The sequence below is a fragment of the Podarcis gaigeae genome (assembly GCF_964106915.1).
Source record: "Podarcis gaigeae genome assembly, chromosome: 17".
NCBI lineage: Eukaryota > Metazoa > Chordata > Lepidosauria > Squamata > Lacertidae > Podarcis > Podarcis gaigeae.
In genome coordinates, this window is record NC_139694.1 from 34,669,155 (window position 1) to 34,685,497 (window position 16,343).

Below are 16,343 nucleotides of genomic sequence, written 5' to 3' on the forward strand. Positions count from 1 at the left end.
CTCGTTAACCCATAGAGCTTAAAATGCTGTGCACTTTCATTCTTGCCTACTTTATGGTGTCTTGTGTGTTTTGCATTCTACACAGGCAGAACAATTCTAAAATTGGGGAAGATTCTGTGGTGGTAGAACTGCTGCTTTCCAAGCCCTGCTGCTCACTCTAGCTAGGATGGAAGTGGGGTGGGATGCAGCACTTTCTCAGTTAAAAGAGGGCAATTAACTATACCAGCTGCAAGTCTGGTATAATTCTTTGCCCCTTTATCACAGTATGCTAAGACCCCTCATCTAAATCCCCTCAACTGCCCCTCCCTAACTTCCTTGTCCAACAGTAAATCCTTACATAGCGATTCATTTGAAAAATGACACATCTTTGGTTTAGAGTTTTTAAAACACTGTATTGCTTTTGTGTAACAAATAAATAACCATATAAAGTCATAATATTAACCAAACAAAGTAATTACTGTATTGACCATACATTTTAACAACCAAATAAAACCTGGTCAACAAATATCACTTGAAAAACAACCATGCATTTAAACAAAACTTTAAACAAATACAAATATTGGGAGACTTCAGACTGGTGATTTGGGAAATTAGGTAACATTTGTCTCAAGTGGACACTCTTCACACTGAGTCAGACATCTGTAATAACATGAATGTGAAAAAATTCAAGCAGGAAGAGTAGCTGGATTAAAAAACAAGAATAGCGAGTGAGTTGATTGTGATTGTACTGAGAGAATTCATTTCCAGGCCCTGGGTGTGATGTACCAGTGCCACCTGAAGTAAATGTTGCCATCCTGGACTATCTTTCCCTCTCTCCTTTTTCGCTCCAGGTTCCTTCTGAATATTTCAGTTGATTCCTGCAGACCAACCACTTGGGGCATATTAGATCCAAAGTTTCCCTTGACTTCAAGAAAAGTGCTAGCTCTGGTACAGCTGCAAATGTACCTGAAAGAGATGATAAAATGCACACAATCCCAATCACATTTTCCTCACCAGAAATTTATGCAGCATTTTTTTCTAGTTTGTATCCAGCTGTAATTGTATGAATCCTTTGAGGCTAAATACTGGAGAGCAGGCGTACCCCAGGAGCATGGCCAGTGGTGAGGGACAAGGGGAACTGTATTCCAACAATACTTGCACAGCTTCACATTGGCTACCCTTGGTGTAAGAGTAGCAAGGGCAGGCAATGGCTGCTTATCTACATTTTTTACTCATTTTAACCCAGGAACCTCCAGGTTTGAAAACCACTTCAGGGTGGCAGGCTGCTGTGGCTTGCAAGAGAGAAACAAGCCACAGTTCCTAGTTCAGAAGTAACACAAAACCAACCCTTTTCTTGTCCTGCTTGCACTAGGAGTGAAGCAAGAGCAGCTGAGCATTTACCAGCATGCTACTAATGCTCAGGAAACCTTCCTCCCATCTGGCAAATATGTCTCTGCCTCAGTCACACATAGACACACACTTTCCTCCCAGACACACACACACACACACACACACACACACACACACACACGATCTGAGTACTCTTCCTCCTCCCCCCCCCCCCTTTCCAAGGGGCAAGGAAGGAAGGTTCAAATCCCCTCTGGGCCATGAAGGCCACTGGGTGATCACGACCCCTTCCTCTCTCTGCCTAACCTACCTCATAGGGTTGTTGTGGGGATGCAATGAGTAAAGGGAGAACTGTATGCTATCAAGCTCCCATCAGATGTCAAAGCGATAAACAACTACCTGACATTCAGAAGACATCTGAAGGCAGCCCTCTTCAGGGAAGTTTTTAATATGTGACATTTTAGTGTATTTTTCATCTTTGTTGGAAGCCGCCCAGAGTGGCTGGGGAAACCCAGCCAGATGGGCGGGGTACAAATAATAAATTATTATTATTATTATAAACGTAGTAAATACAATAATAATAAACTGTCAGGCACACACATACATACGGGAAGTGTGAGCCAGGATGAAAAGTAACTCATTCGGCACCGGAATGTCGCTCAATCGCTCTTGGAGGACAAATAATACTAATAGTTATTCTTTATACATTGAATCCACCTTAGTCTTACTCACTAAAGGTCACAAACAACTTAGCCCTGTTCATTTCAATGGGTTTACTCTGAGTAAAAGTTACTTGGATACAAAACGGTGACACTGATGCCCACAGGACTAAACCCACTCTCGCCTTCCAACTCCCCATCCGCCTCCTTTTCCTTCCCCAACCCCACGGGGCCTTCTTCCTCCTAAACATCCAGACAAGGTTTGGCCATTTCGGATAGTGGGATTTCAGAGTTTGCTTTTCAGATGCGCTTAACAGACAAAGGCGGCCTGGGGTGGTGGGGATAGGAAGAGGAAGAGTACTTACCACCAGGTTGGAACCTTTGCTGCTGAAAGAGAAAACGAGAGAGAGAGAGAGAGAGAGAGAGAGAGAGAGAATAATATTCCCCTTCCCACCTTTTTATTTTTTAAGTTTTAGGAAAGGCTGGCTTCGTTTTGCAGTTGCTTGCCTTCTTCCCGGCCGAATTCCGGATGCAGCTGTAGACGGACGTGTAGCCCTTGTTGGTTAAAGGGCAGAACTTCCTCGTGTGCGCCCGATCCTGAGTTGCCCCGCACTGAGGGCAAGTGTAATTTCTCAGGATCGGGCACTGCACCCTCCCGGCTGAGTCCTTCAGCGCGTGCGACGCGTAGATGGCCCTCGACTCGCCGTTGTGCTTGCAGAAGGCGCAGTGGCGCGCCGGCCTGCTGACCCCGGCAGGGGGCGCCTCCTTGCGCGGCGCCTGGTCCGCGAAAGCCCCCGGCCAGCTGCTCCTCGCGCTCCGCCAGCGCATCTCTTGCACCACGCGCGCCAGCTGGAAATAGTCCCTCCACAATTGGAAAGCCGCCATGATCGCCGCAGCCTGAGCTGGTCGCCGGAGCCCTGGGCGCTCCTAAATGCAGCCATGTGCCGTTGTGGCCTCCGCCCAGAGCCAATAGCCTGGGAAGCTCTTCCCACTGCCCCCCACCGTCAAGGAGCCTGGAGCCAAGAAGTCTGGCTCGCCCCACGGCCCCCCACCCCGCCGCTTGTGGGTCGCCATCCTGGCAAAGTTGAGGGCGTGGCTGCGAAGCTGCAGAAAAGTGTCTCTCGCCGAATGTTAAAAGGATCTGCAAAGAAGACACTGAATTGAAAGTGGAGACAGGAGATGTATGTACCTTTCCCCGTCTCTCTGTTTGCTTTGTAACACAGATAAACGTAATAAGAACTTATTGAATGCGGAGGGGAGAGAGAATCGTCAACTAAGAAACGCTGCCTTTGGCTTCAAGAGTTGCTTCTTTATTGCAACTTGCAAAGTTGCAAGTTGGAAGCGTCTGTGCGACTCTCTCTCTCTCTCTCTCTCTCACACACACACACACACACAGTTCCGGATTTACGCATAAACTAAACAAGCTCTAGCTTAGGGCCCCACTCTCTTGCCCCCCCCAAAAAAAAATTAAAGGGGAAAAAACTGGATGTACTTTGATAAAATACATATTGTGTTCTGTGCAAATGGCTTTAGGTCCATAAGTTAAAGGTAAAGGGACCCCTGACCATTAGGTCCAGTTGTGGCCGACTCTGGGGTTGCGGCACTCATCTCGCTTTATTGGCCGGTGTACAACTTCCGGGTCATGTGGCCAGCATGACTAAGCCACTTCTGGCGAACCAGAGCAGCGCATGGAAATGCCGTTTACCTTCCCGCCAGAGCGGTACCTATTTATCTACTTGCACTTTGACGTGCTTTTGAATTGCTAGGTTGGCAGGAGCAGGGACCGAGCAATGGAAGCTCACCCCATGGATTTGAACTGCCGACCTTCCGTTCGGCGAGCCCAAGGCTCTTTGGTTTAGACCACAGCGTCACCCTTGCATAGCTTGTCAAAATCATTTCTCCTGCACATTCCCCCTCTTACCTTAATGTTGTTGTTTAGTTGTTTAGTCGTGTCCAACTCTTCGTGACCCCATGGACCAGAGCATGCCAGGCACTCCTGTCTTCCATTGCCTCCCGCAGCTTGGTCAGACTCATGTTTGTAGCTTCGAGAACGCTATCCAACCATCTCGTCCTCTGTCGTCCCCTTCTCCTTGTGCCCTCCATCTTTCCCAACATCAGGGTCTTTTCCAGGGAGTCTTCTCTTCTCATGAGGTGGCCAAAGTATTGGAGCCTCAGCTTCACGATCTGTCCTTCCAGTGAGCACCCAGGGCTGATTTCCTTAAGAATGGAGAGGTTTGATCTTCTTGCAGTCCATGGGACTCTCAAGAGTCTCCTCCAGCACCATAATTCAAAAGCGTCAGTTCTTCGGCGATCAGCCTTCTTTATGGTCCAGCTCTCACTTCCATACATCACTACTGGGAAAACCATGGCTTTAACTATACAGATCTTTGTTGGTAAGGTGATGTCTCTGCTTTTTAAGATGCTGTCTAGGTTTGCCATCGCCTTTCTCCCAAGGAGCAGGCGTCTTTTAATTTTGTGACTGCTGTCACCATCTGCAGTGATCCTTACCTTAATACCACATGCCGATTTATTATTAATAGCTTCATCCTCTTTTTTTAAGCCATCCAAATTGCTGGCTATGCCATGCTAACTGCTGGCGCTCAGTCGGGGTAATAAGCTGCCCTTTCAACAGCAAAGGAAAACACTGCAATGCACAGCTGCCTTGCATTCAGGTCTGGCTGGTGGCAAAGCACAATACAGTGGTGCCCCGCAAGACGAATGCCTCGCAAGACGAAAAACCCGCTAGACGAAAGGGTTTTCCGTTTTTTGAGGCGCTTCGCAAGACGAATTTCCCTATGGGCTTGCTTCGCAAGAAGAAAGCCCATAGGGAAATCTCCGGGGACCTCTTTTAAATGCTGGCGGTGGGGAGCAAAGCCTTTCCCCCCCCATCCGGCCTTCAGAAGAGGTCCAGGAAGGCCGGCGGGGGCCGAAAGGCTTTGCTCCCCACCGCCAGCATTTTAAAAGCGGTCCGGGATAGCAGGGAAGCGCTTCCCGCTATCCCGGACGGCTTTTGAAGGCAGGCGGCGGGGGGGAGCAAAGACTTTCGCCCCCCACCGGCCTTCAGAAGAGGTCCAGGACCTCTTCTGAACGCCGGCGGGGGGCAAAAGTCTTTGCTCCCCCCTGCCTGCCTTCCCGGGAGAGCGGAGAAAGCGCTGCGCTTTCTCCGCTTTCCCGGACGGCTTTTGAAGGCAGGCGGGGGGCGAAAGTCCTTGCCCCCCCCACCTGCCTTCCTGGGGGCTTTAAAATTGCCCCGGGACAGCGGAGAAGTCCGCTGTCCGGGGCGATCTTAAAATGCTGGTGGGCGGCAGCGCTGCCGCCCGCCAGCATTTTAAAAAACCCCGGGACAGCGGAGAAGTCCTCTGCTGTCCCGGGGTTTTTTAAAATGCTGGGGGTGGGAAGAAAAGCCCTTGTCCCCCCCCAGCCTTCAGAAGAGGTCGGGGGACAGACTGTCCCCGGACCTGGACTGAAGGTGGTTTCCTTAGGAATGCATTGATTGATTTTCAATGCATTCCTATGGGAAACCGTGCTTCGCAAGACGAAAAACTCGCAAGAGAAAAAAACTTGCGGAACGAATTAATTTCGTCTTGCGAGGCACCACTGTAAAAGCATCCCCATTGGAAGGCGAATGGTTTGGCTCTGTGCCAGAAACTAAGCAGACGAGCAATTACCTTTTTTTGTTTTTTTGTGCCACCGTGAATATACTGTACACGAGGTTAGTTAGGTCCTGACCATTTTAGCTGCACTTTGTTATCATTGGCACCAACCGAGTTTAATTTAGTCCTTATTAAATTTCCAGACAATTACAATGTTAGCTTAACTGGAATGAAGTTTGGATTCAACCTGTAGCATCTGACGAGTTTTTAGAAGCAAATGAAATAAAATGAGGGCATAATTCATGATCCTGTCACTTAAGGAGCTTAAATGTAACAGCAGGGAAGATATTGTGACAGGGTGGGGAGGGGGAAGCAAGGGGTTAATGTGAGCAGATGCAGTTGCAGGAACTTTTAAGGTTACCAGTGTAAACTGACCCGTCCTGTACACAGTGCACTGTAAACTGTACTGTTCAAATATCATATTGGTGCAATGCATTTTTAAAATGTATACGGTGAGAACCATAACGGTGAGAACATTAATGTGGGGCACAAGCTAGCCAAAATTTAGCATTTTAAAAGTACACTTTATTGAAATACGTAGAAGTGGCTTAATCAAGTGCTGAAAAGGTTATGAGACCTCCTGCCTGATCCTAAGCTGAGCTGAGTGGAATTAATTCCTTTTATTTATGCATGTATTCCTTATTGAAAATGTTGAATTATAACCAAAAAGGCAGACAAATTAACAAGGTGTGTGATTGTATATCTTGAATTATACAGAACAGTGCAGCCCGGCTAATATCATGTATTTTGCATTATTTTGATTGGTACGGGTTGCAACAGAATGGAATTAATTCTCCAGAGAGTGTGTTGGGTTTGCAACCTTCACAAAGACTTACGTTTGACTGGATCCTGACCCTGTTTTTTCTGTGCAAGGAGCCTCAGATTTTAGTTTTAAGGCACAGCTGAAGTGGCGCTGTGGTCTAAACCACTGAGCCTCTTGGGCTTGCCGATCGGAAGGTCAGCAATTCGAATCCCCCTGACGGGGTGAGCTCCCGTTGCTTGGTTCCTGCCAACCTAGCAGTTCGAAAGCACACCAAAAAGTGCAAGTAGATAAATAGGTACCACTCTGGCGGGATGGTAAATGGCATTTCCGTGTGCTGCTCTGGTTTCGCCAGAAGCGGCTTAGTCCTGCTGGCCACATGACCCAGAAAAAGTCCCGAAAAACATCGGGAGCGCCGCAACCCCAGAGTCATTCGCGACTGGACTTAACCATCAGGAGTCCTTTACCTTTACCTTAAAGTTAAAGGGTCTTGATTGTAAGCTGCAGTCGTAAGATCTTTGATGTCAAAAAGGGGGGGGGGTAGAATTTTGTACACTGAAAAGCAGCTTCAGATGCTCATCAGTATTTTCTTGGCTCATGGAATTCCCTTCTTATGGGAATACTTTCACTAATTGTACAATGCTGAGTGGAGGAGAATGCCTCTGTTTCGTCTCTCCCACAGCAAGGGCAAGGAGCCTTCTCTACAATGATTTCACTAAAATGTAGCAAACAAAGCTGGAATGCTCACACACCTCAGAACTGAGCGGGGGCATGAAAACTGTAATTTTCAAAATTACAGCCAGAATTTTCATTGGAGTGTTTATATTAAAATAACAATTGTTCCCCCCCCCCCAATTCTCTTGATATGTTGCTTTATACTGTTCATTAATAAATGAGTTTGGATTTTATTGTTTAATATTATAGATATGCAAATAACTGAGCAGGAATCATTTGTAGGAGGGGGTGGAATTACAGGATTAAGGACATACAAATTGCCTATACTTTAACACAGGACATTTGAGGCGGCTCAGGGAACACCACAAAGGCAAAAATGGGAAGGGGTTTTGTGTGTGTGTGTGTTTTAGTCTGTCTGTTTAAATGGAAAACTACCCCAAAGTGCCATATCTGCCAAATCAGGGGACACTCAGAGGTCCATGGGCCAGGAGTTAGTCACCCAGCACTAAATGAATGGTCAATACACATTTATTTGTTTATTCAAACTACAATGTGGAGTACTTGGCCAATAACACTTTCAGCAAATACACTGAGAGCTGAGTGGTGGTGGCAGCAGGGGGGGAGCTCCTGTGTGAATAAACCCGGGGGTCTTATAGGAAATGTGCTAAAAACAGCAAATACAAGGAAATCAAGTGGGGAAATTGAATATCATGGTTCAGGAAAGCTTTTTACCAGGTTAAAGGTAAAGGTAAAGGTACCCCTGCCCGTTCGGGCCAGTCTTGACAGACTCTGGGGTTGTGCGCCCATGTCACTTAAGAGGCCAGGGGCCAGCGCTGTCCGGAGACACTTCCGGGTCACGTGGCCGGCGTGACATCGCTGCTCTGGCGAGCCAGAGCCACACACGGAAACGCCGTTTACCTTCCCGCTGGTAAGCGGTTCCTATTTGTCTACTTGCACCCGGAGGTGCTTTCGAACTGCTAGGTTGGCAGGTGCTGGGACCGAGCAGCGGGAGCGCACCCCGCTGCAGGGATTCGAACTGCCGACCTTTCGATCGGCAAGTCCTAGGTGCTGAGGCTTTAACCCACAGCGCCACCTGCGTCCCTTTACCAGGTTAACTGGGTTCAAATCCATTTGTGAAATGGAGCAGTGAAATGTATGAACCACAGAGACGGGTTCCTTTTGTTATTGAATAGTTATTGTAAGAGTACTCCATTGGGGTATTCTGATTTTTATTTTCCCCCCGCTTGCCCCTTGCTTTGTGTAACATATTGCCCAGTGAAGAGCTCTGGAGAACCAGGAAGCTTGCTGTGCTTTTGTGAGATTTTTGGTCTGTTCCATACCTCATATTACGCCCCGCGGCGACCTGGAAGTACCGGAACGGGTTACTTCCGGGTTTCACTGCTTGCGCAGATGCGTAAAATGACATCACTCACATGCGCAGAAGCGGTGAATCACAACCCGCGCTTGCGCAGACACGCCGCTGCGGATTGCATTCTTTTCATGTTGCAAACAGGCCTCCAGAAAGGATCCTGTTCGCCCTGTGGAACGCCCTCCCATCAGATGTCAAAGAGATAAATTACCTGACATTCAGAAGACATCTTAAGGCAGCCCTGTTCAGGGAAGTTTTTAATATGTAATGCTGTACTGTTTTTAACACTGATTGGGAGCCGCCCAGAGTGGCTGGGGAAACTCAGCCAGATGGGCGGGGTATAAATAATAAATTATTATTATTATTATTATTATTATTATAACCAGAGGTACCACTGTATTGCATCACTCCAAATAGTGGTGGGGGAGAGGTGCCCTCCAGACACTGCCATTATTGCTCCTTACCTGCATGATGATTGGGGAAGGTCAGGGGTAGGCAACCTAAGGCCCGGGGGCCGGATACAGCCCAATCGCCTTCTCAATCCAGCCCGTGGACGGTCTGGAAATCAGCTTGTGTTTACATGAGTAGAATGTGTCCTTTTGTTTAAAATGCATCTCTGGGTTATTTGTGGGGCATAGGAATTTGTTGCTGACCCCTGGGGAAGGTGGTGGCAACTGGGCACTGTCCCTGCCCTGGCAAAAGCACCCAATTGGCAGCAGCTGTCCTGCTGGTACAATTATGCCGTGTGGCCTTTCCTTGCCCCAGCACTATCCAGGTAAGCAGCAGTAATATTTATATCCCACCTTTCACTTAAATGTCACAATGCCACGTACAATGATACCAAATATGTGGATGGCATCGGGGTGTGTGTGTCTAACTAGCAATAGTACCCTCCCACTGCCCAAAGGCCTGGTGCAACCAAGAGTGTTCTAAGCTGGCTTGCCTTGTACTAGTTTTTTTTTAGCGGGGAGCATAACCCCAGCCAGAACAAGTTATGAACCTAGGATGGGAAGCCCAGAAACCACTAATCCACAGTTCCTCTGTTCTCTACACTGCTATAAGAGGTATAATCAACCACACCAAATGCTTTTTTCTTTTTTAGTGTTGCTCTTCTTGCAGTGTACAGATCTATTTGCAGGATACTATGCATGAAGTGGTGGGATGCGGGTGGCGCTGTGGGTAAAACCTCAGCGCCTAGGACTTGCCGATTGCATGGTCGGCGGTTCGAATCCCCGCGGCAGGGTGCGCTCCCGTCGTTCGGTCCCAGCGCCTGCCAACCTAGCAGTTCGAAAGCACCTTCGGGTGCAAGTAGATAAATAGGGACCAATTACCAGCGGGAAGGTAAACGGCGTTCCGTGTGCTGCGCTGGCTCACCAGATGCAGCTTGTCACGCTGGCCACGTGACCCGGAAAGTGTCTGCGGACAGCGCTGGCCCCCGGCCTCTAGAGTGAGATGAGCGCACAACCCTAGAGTCTGGCAAGACTGGCCCGTACGGGCAGGGGTACCTTTTTATGCATGAAGTGGGCTCACTCATAGAATCATGGGACCGTCGAGTTGGACGGCAGCACAAGATCCATCAAGTTAAACCCCTGCAATCAGTGTCAGAAACTGAGATATGGAAGCTAGGTGCTAAATGGCACCTTAAACCTAGGTTATGGGCGCAACAACAGAATGTCTAGGTGCGCTTCTTTATAACAAGAATTCAAAGCTGAAAATGAATGAACTGCAGCTAACATATTATGTTCGTTTTCCACATGGTCCAGTCCCCAGGGGTCAGCAACCTTTTTCAGCCATGGGCCGGTCCACCGTCCCTCAGACCATGTGGTGGGCCAGACTATATTTTGAAAAACAAAAATGAATGAATTCCTATGCCCCACAAATAACCCAGAGATGCATTTTAAATAAAAGGACACATTCTGCTCATGTAAAAACATGCTGATTCCTGGACCGTCAGCGGGCTGGATTGAGAAGCCGATTGGGCTGCATCTGGCCCCCGGGCCTTAGGTTGCCTACCCCGGTCTAGTCCTTCCCTTGCCCACCCCCCTAATATTCTTAATATTACGACTGAGTTATTTGCTGTATTATGCCTCAGTAAATCTCCAAAACATGCAAAATTGTTGGTAGAGCCATAGGGATCCATTAGGGAAGAAAGTGAAACAACCAAAGCCACAATATGGTGCTATATTTACTAGTATAACTAAGAAGGTTACAAATAGTTAAGATTTGTCCATGTCTTCAAGCTGGACAAAGCAAAGATGGTTGTGGAGGACAGAGGACATGGGGTGAAATCTGGGCATAGTGGTAAGACCCCAAATTGTGGTATGGTATTTGTAACCTTTTTTTAAGTCTACAAAGGTAAAGCACTTTGTAAGAGTCTTAAAATGTGATGTGCAGGAAGTGTTGTATCCAAGGTGTATAACAGATTCTGTGTCACAGGAAAGGCAGAGCAAATCTGTAGCCTCGCTACAAATCGTAAGACTTGTCGTCTTTTCTTCTTTTAACTCCTCCTCCCAGCTTTTTTTGTCGTTGCTTTTAATATCCAGTCTGAAATAGAGTTCTGGAGAATTCAAAAGCTCCCTTGCTATCTCTATACAACTGGCTTGTTGTAACAAACCTATTGCTTATTGCAGCTTCACAAGAAATCTGCTACATCTTTTTTTTTGCAAAAGACAAACCTCTGGATTTATTTATTTTTAATGAACATCTTTATTGAAGAAGTTGCATGTGAAAGGATGCATTTCATAGCAAAGTAACAACGAAACAAAACACCCGTACACCTTTCAGTCGGTATCTAAACTTGGTAGTACAGTAATAGCGTTATGAGCTTGTGGGTGCCAGACCTCTAAATTCCTGCAACCAGCCAATGTTAACAGCTAATCCAACCAGGCCTAGCCTCCTGGTGAGGTGCAGAGACCTCAGAAGGAAGAAAGCCAGAGTTGAGAGTTATCAGTTATGTGAGCTAGAAGCTAGGCGCAAAAGTGGCAGGCTGGAAAAGCAGAAAGAGAGGGAGCCATGCTTGAATCCAAGGCTGTGAGCATTCCTCTTGGGATGCTGATCCTGTGAGCCCCTCCATAGTAGGCTCAGGTGGTATATATGACGTGTTTATTGGTTTGCTTTGTTTTTGTTTTCATTCCGCATCGGGATTCAGGCCTCATCATGGGACTGAAACTGCCTTGGTCACACTGGTTGATGATCTCTGACGGGCTAGGGACAAAGGTGAGAGCTGTTTCCTAGTTCTGCTGGATCTCTCAGCGGCGTTTGATACCATCGACCATAACATCCTTCTGGACCGTCTTGAGGGGCTGGGAGCTGGGGGCACTGTTATACAGTGGTTCTGCTCCTTCCTCCTGGGCCGTGTTCAGAAAGTGGTGGTGGGGGATGAGTGTTCAGACCCCTGGGCTCTCACTTGTGGGGTGCCCCAGGGTTCTGTCCTCTCCCCCATGCTTTTCAACATTTACATGCAGCCACTGGGAGAGATCATCAGGAGGTTTGGGCTGGGTGTTCATCAGTATGCAGATGATACCCAGCTCTACCTCTCTTTTAAATCAGAACCAGTGAAGGCGGTGAAGGTCCTGTGTGAGTGTCTGGAAGCGGTTGGAGGATGGATGGCGGCTAACAGACTGAGGTTGAATCCTGACAAGACAGAAGTACTGTTTTTGGGGGACAGGAGGCGGGCAGGTGTGGAGGATTCCCTGGTCCTGAATGGGGTAACTGTGCCCCTGAAGGACCAGGTGCACAGCCTGGGAGTCATTTTGGACTCACAGCCATCCATGGAGGCACAGGTCAAATCTGTATCCAGGGCAGCTGTGTACCAGCTCCATCTGGTACGTAGGCTGAGACCCTATCTGCCTGCAGACTGTCTCGCCAGAGTGGTACATGCTCTGGTTATCTCCCGCTTGGACTACTCCAATGCGCTCTACGTGGGGCTACCTTTGAAGGTGACCCGGAAACTACAACTAATCCAGAATGCGGCAGCTAGACTGGTGACTGGGAGCGGCCACCGAGACCATATAACACCGGTCTTGAAAGACCTACATTGGCTCCCAGTACGTTTTCGAGCACAATTCAAAGTGTTGGTGCTGACCTTTAAAGCCCTAAACGGCCTCGGTCCAGTATATCTGAAGGAGCGTCTCCTCCCCCATCGTTCTGCCCGGACACTGAGGTCCAGCTCCGAGGGCCTTCTGGCGGTTCCCTCACTGCGAGAGGCCAAGTTACAGGGAACCAGGCAGAGGGCCTTCTCGGTAGTGGTGCCCACCCTGTGGAATGCCCTCCCATCAGATGTCAAAGCGATAAACATCTACCTGACATTCAGAAGACATCTGAAGGCAGCCCTGTTCAGGGAAGTTTTTAATATGTGACATTTCAGTGTATCTTTTATCTTTGTTGGAAGTCGCCCAGAGTGGCTGGGGAAACCCAACCAGATGGGCGGGGTACAAATAATAAATTATTATTATTATTATTATTATTATTATTATTATTATTAGAACTTAATTCATTCTGGAGGTCCATTCTTAACCTGAAACTGTTCTTAACCTGAGGTACCACCTTAGCTAATGGGGTCTCTTGCTGCCGCCACGTGATTTCTGTTTGTATCCTGAAGCAAAGTTCTTAACCCAAGGTACTATTTCTGGGTTAGCGGAGTCTGTAACCTGAAGCGCCTGTAACCTGAGGCGTCTGTAACCCAAGGTACCACTGTATACCAATTTAATAAATAATAATGATGATTATGATAATCACAGGCTCCACAGTGCCTCATTTCCAAAATGAAATGAATGTCTAGAACAGGGGTCAGCAACCTTTTTCAGCCGTGGGCCGGTCCACCGTCCCTCAAACCATGTGGTGGGCTGGACTATAATTTGTAGAGAGAAAATAAACGAATTCCTATGCCCCACAAATAACCCAGAGATGCATTTTATATAAAAACACACATTCTACTCATGTAAAAATGCGCTGATTCCTAGACTGTCTACAGGCCGGATTGCGAAGGTGAATGGGCCGCATCCGGCCCCCTGGCCTTAGGTTGCCTACCCCTGGTCTAGAACCTATGGGTAAGCGCCTGGAACTCCTGGAATCTCACCCCACTTGGAGACTGGGGTGGTGTGCAGCTATAGACCTGAAATTTACAGCACAGAACAGCCCCCACCGCAGAGGAAAAAATATTATCAGTCATCACCTAATTTCCCCTTCGACACTTTACTTACCTAGTACAGTGCTACCTCGGGTTAATTACTCAGTTCGTTCTGGAGGTCCGTTCTTAACCTGAAACTTCTTAACTTGAGGTACCACTTTAGCTAATGGGGCCTCCCGCTGCCGCCACATGATTTCTGTTCACACCCTTAAGCAAAGTTCTTAACCCGAGGTACTATTTTTGGGTTAGCGGAGTCTGTAACCTGAAGCATATGTAACCTGAAGCGTATGTAACCTGAGGTACCACTGTATCTGAAAAATCATCCTCACCTTGAGGGCAGAGGAGTAGCAGGACTCTCTTCTCCACTGGGTCAAAACATGGATAGGAGTGGGCCAGGGTTTCCTGACCACATTGCAGGATAAGGGATCTGGGTTAGTGGAGTCTGTAACCCGAAGTGTCTGTAACCCGAAGCATCTGTAACCCGAGGTACCACTGTATTTGCTGTTAGCCGCCCTGAGCCCGGTTTTAAACTGGGAAGGGCAGGGTATAAATAAAATATTATTATTATTATTAATGCTGGCTTATTCTTATAGGATCTTGAGGCAGTGCAGGACTGTTCTTGAACTGTATGTGCAGGTAGGAACAGTCCACTGAGGAAAGGTGGCCTTGTGGCGAGACTGTTTTTGCCCCGTCCATCTTGACGCACTGCAGTCTCCTGGAACATGCTGGTCCAGTGTGTGCCTTCCAGCCACAGTTGCATTCACTGATCAGTGAGCTTCTCCTCCAGCATCACAACCCACCGACAGAATGAATGTTGATTGTGACTTTCTAGCTTTCCAAAACTCTGTCTGAAGATAGCCGATGTCCTGGTGACAGGATTTTACAAAGAATTACATGGTGTGTGTGTGTTTGTTTTAAAGTGCTCCATTTCCTGGGGAAGAAGCCAAGGCCTGAAGATGAAAAAGGAAAAACACCTGCCCCTTTGAATGTTTAGAAAGAAACAAGGGGCATAATAGAATCGCAGCCTGCAGAACGTCCCCAAGTTCTGGTCATGGAAAATCCTGGCCTTCAGCATGTTTTGTGTCTGGGGCACATCGAGATTGGTGGGACAGAATACAGGGAGTCCAAATGAGAGGTGGAACTTAAGCAAAGGACATTCAGAGTCAACTAATGCTAGTTTTGCCCCCATCCTCTTCCCTGCTGAGCTCTATAAGGAAGACCCGGAGACTAAAAAGCTGACAGCCAGAGCGATCTCATGAATAGGTTAGAAGGCAGGCAGGTCATGGGTGGGTGAGGACAGACTGAGATTGGGCAGTGCCTATTATTATTATTATTATTATTATTATTATTATTATTAGACCAGTCTCCACATCTCTTGAATGTGGCCCTCACTTGAAAGAAGGTTGCCCACCCTTGTTGTAGGTCATCAGAACCAGTATAAGAATTCAGGGTTTAAAACAGGGTTTATTTTATCGGGGAAGGCTTTATGGAGGGGAGGGCAGAACAGAGTTATCTGGGACGGAATTATTACTATTATTATTTGTTGAATTTATATACTGCCCTATACCTGGAGGTTTCAGGGCAGTTCACAGAACAAAATCAATATATAAAACCACAAAATATATAATACAAATAAAAACAATAACCCAATACCCCCCCAAAGAAAACCACATTTTAAAGGGGGATAGGATGCTAAATCAAATCAACCAAAGGCCTGGTTAAAAAGGAACGTTTTTGCCTGGCGCCTAAAGGTGTATAATGAAGGCACCAGGAGAACTTCCCTGGGGAGAGCATTCCACAGATGGGGAGCCACTGCAGAGAAGGCCCCGTTCTTGTGTTGCCAACCTCCGGACCTCTCGAGGAGGAGGCACACAAAGAAGGGCCTCAGAAGATGATCTCAGGGTCTGGGTAGGTTCATATGGAAAGAGGCCGTCCTTGAGGTATTGGTCAGTTAGTAAAGTATCTTTATTTATTTACTTGGTGGGGAGCAACTGCACCCCCCTGGCTAGGCCCATGGTTGGGGAAGATGTGGTGGTGTTAGCAATTTATTAGTGTCTGCTTTGGCATGTGCCAATGACCCTGCCTTCTAGTGTGGTGTTCTGGTCAGAGGCAGGGAGGGCTACTGAAAATCTCTGCGTACCTTCTTGAAGGTTTGAGGAACCACGGCTGCCTAGGCTTCCACTGAATCAGAACAGTGTCTAGGTTGCAAGAGGGCAGAACTGGGAGCCCTAGAGATGCATGGGTCATGCACAGACCCCTCCGATGATATTACGTAAGCAGATGAAGTTTACATACGCACCTTGGCATTTTCATCCATGGAGCTTAAATCACCTTCTTTTGCACTATTGATGCAAATATCTGGCTTGTATGAATGCACAAGGTAAAATGGAAGAGAGCGAGTTGTATCATGACAATGGGCATCCTGGCGAACGTAGGTTTGACATGTCCAATTGAAATAAACTGAAGCACGTCCTGCTTCAGATCTCTTTGCAGACATACCTGTCACACAACTTTACATTTCTCCATGCTGAGCACCTGTTGCTTAGAAAACCATTTCTGCACTCTCAACTCCACCAACTTGGCTGTCCTTTGGCTGGTAGCTTCCTTCGCTTCCAAGTGCTGCACAGGCCACAAGGTACACTCAACAGTCGATGGTTTGACCCCAGTGACAAAACTCACCGACAGCGTTGAATGTTCCACGAGACCCTCTCTTTTACTTCGTGTACGAGAGAGAGAGAGAGACAGACAGACAGACAGACAGACAGAGAGGTGG

At 47.6% G+C, this 16,343-nt stretch overlaps 1 protein-coding gene across 2 annotated transcripts; it reads right to left on the minus strand.

Annotated features, from left to right (window-relative positions):
- Positions 1–40: 40 nt before the first annotated feature.
- Positions 41–3,373, minus strand: NANOS3 (nanos C2HC-type zinc finger 3). 2 transcript variants are annotated; one of them, XR_014559271.1, is made up of 3 exons: positions 2,440–3,373; positions 1,935–1,994; positions 41–945 (listed from the first exon to the last, which is right to left on the minus strand). XR_014559271.1 is itself a non-coding variant. In XM_083717985.1 (2 exons), the coding sequence occupies exon 1, from the start codon at positions 2,868–2,870 to the stop codon at positions 2,451–2,453; it is 420 nt and encodes a 139-aa protein (XP_083574111.1). In that variant the 5' UTR covers positions 2,871–3,373; the 3' UTR covers positions 41–945; positions 2,440–2,450. The 2 variants fall into 2 exon arrangements, 1 of the variants encoding a protein (XP_083574111.1); XM_083717985.1 differs by lacking the exon at positions 1,935–1,994.
- Positions 3,374–16,343: the final 12,970 nt, after the last annotated feature.

Excerpts from the sequence above, each read along its gene's own strand:
- NANOS3 (XM_083717985.1), bottom strand. The coding sequence starts at position 2,870 with ATGGCGGCTTTCCAATTGTGGAGGGACTATTTCCAGCTGGCGCGCGTG.